At 35.2% G+C, this 7,410-nt stretch overlaps 1 protein-coding gene across 1 annotated transcript in view; it reads left to right on the top strand.

Annotated features, from left to right (window-relative positions):
• LOC18048743 (actin-related protein 4) overlaps window positions 1–6,023 on the top strand; it is a 9,944-nt gene extending 3,921 nt beyond the window's left edge. The window contains exons 10-20 of the mRNA XM_006440872.2: window positions 222–310; window positions 428–481; window positions 555–615; window positions 1,687–1,738; window positions 1,940–2,006; window positions 2,760–2,819; window positions 2,906–2,968; window positions 3,463–3,525; window positions 4,012–4,076; window positions 5,463–5,531; window positions 5,682–6,023. Of these exons, the coding sequence (XP_006440935.2) occupies window positions 222–310; window positions 428–481; window positions 555–615; window positions 1,687–1,738; window positions 1,940–2,006; window positions 2,760–2,819; window positions 2,906–2,968; window positions 3,463–3,525; window positions 4,012–4,076; window positions 5,463–5,531; window positions 5,682–5,727 (689 nt within the window). The 3' untranslated portion in view covers window positions 5,728–6,023. The remainder of the gene's footprint in view (window positions 1–221; window positions 311–427; window positions 482–554; window positions 616–1,686; window positions 1,739–1,939; window positions 2,007–2,759; window positions 2,820–2,905; window positions 2,969–3,462; window positions 3,526–4,011; window positions 4,077–5,462; window positions 5,532–5,681) is intronic.
• Window positions 6,024–7,410: the final 1,387 nt, after the last annotated feature.

Here is a 7,410-nt window from a genome sequence, read left to right as displayed (position 1 = left end):
AAGCATATGAGTCTGCTGTGTCCCACTGGAAATTTTTAGTTTTAGAACAAAAAGAATAGAAAATGCATTACATACCTATTTAGTTAATAAGGAAGATGAAATGGGAGTTTGATAGCAGTAATTGTCTCCTTTTACTGGGAGAAGTGATGCTTCCATCCTATTCGCTAGCTAATTTCGTTCCCTATTCCTTTTTTTTTTTTTAATCTCCCCTTTTAACATAGAAAGTGAGTTGAATAACTTTGTTCTTGAGTCTTATTCATTTGTCCTTGTTGCTTTAAGAAACTGCTGTTTACTTGTTTCCTTTTACGTGGTGTGTACTTAATTGAATACTGTCCTTTGTTATAGTAATTATATTCATTGTTCATTTGTTCTTACGTAATCTGCATTTTGTTTGACATTTTTTCTTTGATTTTTCCAAATCTCACAGATAGTAGATCTTGATTTTCCAAATACTACGGAAAGCTACAAACTATACTGTCAGGTTTGTTATCGATCATGATGTTACTTGGGGAGGGTACATCTGTTTTACAGAGCTGATTGTCCTTTTGCAACAGAGAGTAATTGCAAGTGATATCAAGGAATGCGTATGTCGTGCTCCAGATACTCCATATGATGGTCTGTGATCCTCCCATCTGTTCTATCTTCAACTACCTTTTTTTTTTTTTGGGTTCTGGCTTTCCTGATTAATTATCTATACCATCTCTTGACATATTGAACTGTAAATCTGCTTTCTACCTTCTTCCACAATAAGCTGCTGTTTGATAAAATGAAGATATAGACCTAAAAAAAACATACTAGTGAAAACTTTGATGGCTAAATTTTTACTAATTTCCAGAGTTTAAAAAAGTTGAATTAAAATCTTTGATAATCTGAACTGCTCAAAATCCAAATAGGCACATGATTAATTAAAAAGAATGAAAATTATATCAATTTACAAATTCATATTTAAAATTAGAAGTGATAAGCTGCATGCAGAAGCATGGAAAGTTGTGCATGGTAGTGATGGTGCTTAGTGTGGTTGTATGCGATAATGATAGTACTGATGCCGATTGTGGTTCTTTTGTGGCGGTAATAATGTAGTAGTTATGTGGAGATAGTGGTTGGTGGTAATGATATTTTTCTAGTAGTAGATGATCATGATTATTGCACGGCGGTAGAGGTGCTGATGGTTTTTAATGCATGGCCATTTGTTATATATTAGCTGTGATTGTGGTGGTAGTAGCAACACTGGTTTTGCGGTGGATGTTGGTGATGTGGGTAGGTGCTATTATTGATTGGTACTGGTAGTGTTGTGAACGACTGTTTAGAGAAAGAACGAATCTCAACACTCTGTCTGATATTAAGAAATGAATTATTTAAATGATTGTTCACCCCTTTTTTAAAATTCTTATTTACAAGTTTAATTATGATTTATTAGCAAGCACATTTAGATTATTAAAAGCTGGAAATAAATGCATTATCAAGTTTGTGTAAAATGATGGAGTATTGAAGTCAGTTTAAGTGCTGCATTTTGGTTCACAAACACTATGATCTTTTATTGAGCTGTATCTGTTGCTTCTTGGAAATTATTTCATCAACAAGTTTATTAAATGTTCCCACACCTCTCTCTGTTCTTTGAAGTTTTAAAAGTTCTTTAAAAGTTCTACTGATACTTAGCATTCTGACATGGGGACTTTTTGCTCACAGAAAGTGCATATTCAAACATTCCAATGACCCCCTATGAGCTTCCTGATGGCCAGTAAGTACCTCGCAATTTTATTGGCTAAGACTAAATTTGCATGTTATAAACAGGTTATGGTGTACATTCATGTATATGCTAGACTGCAAAGCAGCCACATTGTATCACAATGATTGAATAATGCTTGGGTTGCTTTGGTTCTCATTTCTTACATGAATTAGTCTCAGTTTTCTTGATACCTTTTTTCCCTGTTCAATGCAGAGTAATTGAAATTGGAGCTGATAGATTTAAGACTCCTGATGTTCTGTTCAATCCATCTTTAGTTCAGGTGGGTGGCTCGGAACTTGTGACATGCGATTTCTTTTTCCTTTTTGTGTCTGAGTTGTCTGGTAAAATCTAATGCAATCACTTTCTTTCTATTCTTCCTATTCACTTTTCATTCTGAAATGGGCATCATCTGAAATTATGTGCTTCTGTTTCTTGGTGACTCAGTGCCTCGAATCTCATAATTTCCCATCTTCTTAAGGTGTTTGTAAAAGAAGCATGTAAACTTAGCACATTGAAAGTGGCCTTGGGATATTTTCTTGGTTGTGCTCGAACTCACATTTTATTTTGGTAGAATGCTTTTTGATGTTCTATGGTGTGACTCCCTATTCTCTTTACTTCCTTTAAATTCTTAACTCTGTTGTATTTTATATGACAAATCATATCACTTCAAGAGAACATTAATCATACAATTGTATTATAAGTCGCAGTTTGCATAATGCTTCATTTGGTCAGTGGAGTTGTAGAGCGTTTTTATTTTTTGACTTTTGATCTTCCTAGAGCTACAACTCTGGTTTTAAACAAAAAAAGGATGCAGACAGAAGCAGGCACTGAACATAATTTGATTTATTACTGTTACTCCATCATTCTCCATCATTTTGTTACCAACCCATGATCAGTTGCTTCTGGGTAATTTAGTGTTGGGATTTATGGATGTAGTGTGCACTTTTTCATAAGTACTAATTTGTTATTTCTTTTAACATCAATATTTTGAGGGCACTTTCATGTGGTTTTTATTTTCTTTTTCTGTCATCAGACAATTCCTGGTATGGAGAATTTTGCAGAAAACATTCCTTTTCGTGGGTTGCCACAAATGGTAAATTTGTGAATATTTATTCTACATTCGGTCCTTAATGATTGATGATAATTCTTATGCTAACATTATTTTGTCCACTTTTGCAGGTTATAGACAGCATTAATAAGTGTGATGTGGATATCCGGAGAGAATTATTTAGTAGTATACTGGTACTCTTTTCCTTTAAATATCCTAGTAATGTGATCTTTTCTTTTAAATATGTTAGTAATGTGATTTCCTACATTTTCCCAAAAGAGCTAGGATGTCAAAGCTTATAGCATAAATAGATCTGATATGGGTGGTTTGATAGATTCTTTTTTGGATAATCTCTATGTTAAAATCTGCCCCCATCTGCCTAATAATCACAACTTCACGAGTAACCTGGATATTGTCGATATTTATCGTCAAGTCATTCAAAGCAACTGCAATCAGCTTAGCAGCCCTCTTGGCATGCCTTCCTTAGTCTAACTTGTAGGATATTATTGCATAGGCAATTCGTTATTGACTTGTACCATTGTCTATGTCAATGCTGAAATCTAAATACGCCTGTGTCTTAGATATCATGAGACAATACATGCCATCATCAGTTCTATATGTTTTTTGAGTTGACGTTATACCTTCTTGGAACTTATTCAGTTCCTTTTTGTGTTTCCTCTCAATACAGCTTGCTGGTGGCACGGCATCAATGCAGCAATTGAAGGAACGCCTTGAGAAAGACTTGCTAGAGGTAATGTTCACCGTATTCACTTCCATTTTCCAAATTTTAAGGGATAAAAATTATGAGATCTTTGCTTAATAACAAGTCTTGTACTATTTTCAAAGACATTAAATGGTGGTTTTACAATCTATCCATGTCTTTAAAGAGAAGATCATCTATCCTCATGGGCTTTTTGGTGAAATGAGTTTATTAGCATCTGAATGTTTAACATCATATCAGCAAACCTTTAGTAGTGTGTTTTAACTTCAGCTTGTTATCTATTCTTTTATGTGGCATCCTCACTTTCATCCTCATTAACATGCCATTATTAGGGAGCCTGAAATATAAACAATGTGAGAACTCTGTTAAAACTTTTGCACAAAACCATTCTGGCTGGCATTCATGCAAATGCCACTTGCAATTAATTTCAGAAAAGCCTATTCAATTTTGAAAAAGTGCATAATAAATTTTGCTTTAGTTACAACATTACTTAAAGTATCATGCATCAACTTGTAGGAGTCTCCTCAAGCTGCTAGAGTCAAAGTAGTGTCAAGTGGAAATGCAACAGAAAGGAGATTCAGGTTGGACCCCTCTCTTTCTTCCTTCCCTATCCTTGCCTGTGCCTATAATGCCTGTTGTTTGGCTGCATTCTTTCTGTTATTCATCTTAACTATGTACTTTGGTTTTTACATTTACTCTGAACATTGGGTTTGTTTTCCATTTTGATTTTGCTAATTAATATAAAATTTGAGGGGTGATAAAAAACTGCCTTTATTAAGGACAAATGTACATATTTTCCAAATATCCTGATGCATTATGTGAACTGTATAATATGCTAAATTTTTATTAAGGTGGCTAAATGAATTCTGATACCTGGTACTCTGTTGGTCTATATGATGGGACTTGGTGATCAGAGGATTTTTGTTGTCTTTTCATTCTGGTCGTTGAGAATTTGTCAAATGAATTTGAGCATGCTTGTGGATATCTCTTGAATCATAAATCATTCTGCCAGTTACATAGCTGAGTATGAATTGTTGTGTGATTTCCTGTGGAAAAATATGGTAAAATAACCTAGAAAGTTGCCTATGCCCAGAAGAAAGGGTTTAGAAAGTCAAGCTAATTTAATTAGAATGAAAACTGTGGGGATTGATAAATGATACTGCGTTAAATTTAGAAGAAATGTGATAGGCCACTCATCCATATCACATACCAGAGAAGGAAAACGGTTTCCAGGAGCAGTTAATAGGAGTTTGGGTTGTGTTTGTGGTTTGTAATAAACTGTCAAGCAGTTGTATTAGTATTTTAGGCAGTCCATTATTTGTCAGTTATGGGAGTGTAGGGTTGGTTTATACAATGGGTTTTAATGGGAGTCAGATTTTGTGAAAATAATTCTGTGAATGTAGGAGAGTTCCAGGTATCTTGAATATCCTGGTTGTGTAGGAGTTCTGTTGTGTGTGAAAGAGTTTTTGTGAGTGAAATCTGTGTAATTATTCTACAAAAAAATCAGTAGAGCAGTTTGAGTCTATCAAAATGATTTTGTTTCCTGATAAACAATCCTACGGTCTAAGTAAAGTCAGCACTTATCAAGCTTTGCAGCACTTATCAAGCTTTGCAGCACTTGATTGAATCATAAGCAATTTCAAAACCTGCTTGAAATATTAAGAATTTAACTTCCATGAAGAGGGGTAAGATCCCAAGTATCTCTATGATGTTGTCTTATTGATTGCATTCTATGTACTCTAAAACTTCAAGAGAACTAAAATCCTTAGTATGTCTGTCGTTGTATTGATCCCAGCCAATGAAGGCAATCGCTCTGGTAACAGTTTGCTTTCCCCGAGGTGTAGGCATTGCAGCTATTGTCTTATTTTTCGTAAATAACTCCTCTGCAGTAAATAATAAAAGGGAGAATTCTTGTTAGTAAACAACAATATTGCTTTAATTCATATTACTGATGCTGTGTGAAACAGTGTTTGGATTGGAGGGAGTATATTGGCATCGCTTGGTTCATTCCAGCAAATGTGGTTTTCCAAATCCGAGTATGTTTCATCGATCCGGCTCTTTCTTTACAGTTGCACTTCATCATACTGAAGTTTAAAAGCATACTGTCAAGCTGTACAATTTCCTTTTTCTCCATTTTTAAGTTGTAACTTATATGAAACCAATTAATAAGAGTATGCAATTGGCAGGTATGAAGAGCATGGAGCTTCATATATTCAACGGAAATGCCCTTGAGATATGTCCTTATTGGAATCAAGTTTGTGTACCTGTCTATGTTATAAATGAGTCTGTGGACCTGTAATTCCCTTCTGTAGTTCTGTTCCTAATGAGTCCTCTGTATTTTCTTAGAATTAAATTAACTTCCTAATCCTATAGGTATGATTTGCTGACTTTCTCAGGCTCATTTAGGTTTTAGGCCAATGTCTAAACTTATTTGAGACGAGCATTAACTTAGAGCTTATCCTGTGCCAAACTGTTTCGACTCCGCAGCATAATGGGTTAATAATATATTAGTATGTCCATCAAGGCCAGTAATTAATAGTCACAACATTTACAACCATATTTAGGCAATGACGCATGTTATGTATATTCGATATTAACCAAAGTGAGTTAGGGATGTTTTCTCAACATATCCAATGTTGAAGTGAAGCTCATGGTTTGTTGAACTTGACGGTAATAAAGTTCATGTTTTGCATAGTCGCGTCTTCAGTGGCTAAAGCAGCTGACGAGATTGAGATTATAGTGACGCCGTCAGACAAATTTGTCCGCGAAGCAATCAAGTTCATATGCTTTCTGGTGGCTCACTCATGGAATTGTGAAAGCTTTACAGGCCATATATGGGATAAGGTAGGTGTATGACCGTAACATGCGGTTTAGCCATTTTAGCTATTTTTGCGCAATGCTTATGTAATTAGGGGGAATTTTACTTAAGAGATCTACTCCTTTAGGGCTGTTTGCGAAAGAGGTGATGTGATTTTTAAGTTAAGCGATTGTACGGTTAAAAAATGATTCTTATTTTGTTAGTTTATATATTTATCAACTATTTAAAAAAAAAAACGTTGGAAGTTCAAAAATGATGTCCAGCTTGGTTGTGCGGCATTTCTGTTTTCTGGCAGCCCATCCAAAGGGAACATTTAATACATGAAAGTTAAAATAAAAATTGACTTAATATAATGCTATTTACCGCGTCATATGATAGGATAGCTTCAGGTAAGATCAAAATCTTAGGGAAAGTAAATATTACTACTTAAAGAGAGACGAGAATGCTTTTTCTCTACGGATTCAAGACGACAAACTCTTTTGTGGGAAATTCGGCAACGACGAAAGTCTTATAACAATTAGGAAAGTGAAAAAACGTTAACCTACTTCATTAACCCCTAATCAACCGGGAATTGTTCAACAACAGAAATGGCAAAATCGTTGACCCCACAATCTCAAAGTCTGCTGCAGTGCTGCTAAGTTTCTTGACATCCTCCTCCTCAGCAAACCAATTAGGTATCAAACTTGTAGCATATGGATAATGACCCTTATAAGCTTTCTTGATTGTGTTTTCTGCAACGTCAGCAGCCATTGACGCATTCTTCAGAGATTTTTTTTCTCATCCGAAAGCCGAGCTATCATGTAAATAATTGTTCCTCAAACAGACATGGGGCTCCTCCTAATATCAAACACCTCTGTTTTTGCCACAGCTTCTTGCACAGCCATCATGCAAGTGTTATTCATCACAAGATTTGAACAAAATCTTCTCACAAGCTGAGCTATCATGCAAAGATTCAGTTGAGCGATCACTGTTCTTCAGCTTAGAGACTACAGTGTAATAAGAAGCCGGATGATATTTTGGTGAAAGTGTTTGATGACATTGCTTCGATCGCTGATAGGCTTGGTCTGGTTACAATAATCAAGAATAGTGCTTATGAG

Source organism: Citrus clementina, unplaced genomic scaffold (assembly GCF_000493195.1).
Source record: "Citrus clementina cultivar Clemenules unplaced genomic scaffold, Citrus_clementina_v1.0 scaffold_3, whole genome shotgun sequence".
Classification (NCBI taxonomy): Eukaryota; Viridiplantae; Streptophyta; class Magnoliopsida; order Sapindales; family Rutaceae; genus Citrus; species Citrus x clementina.
The sequence above is the reverse complement of the archived record's forward strand: the minus strand, read 5'-3'. Positions and strand labels throughout refer to the sequence as shown.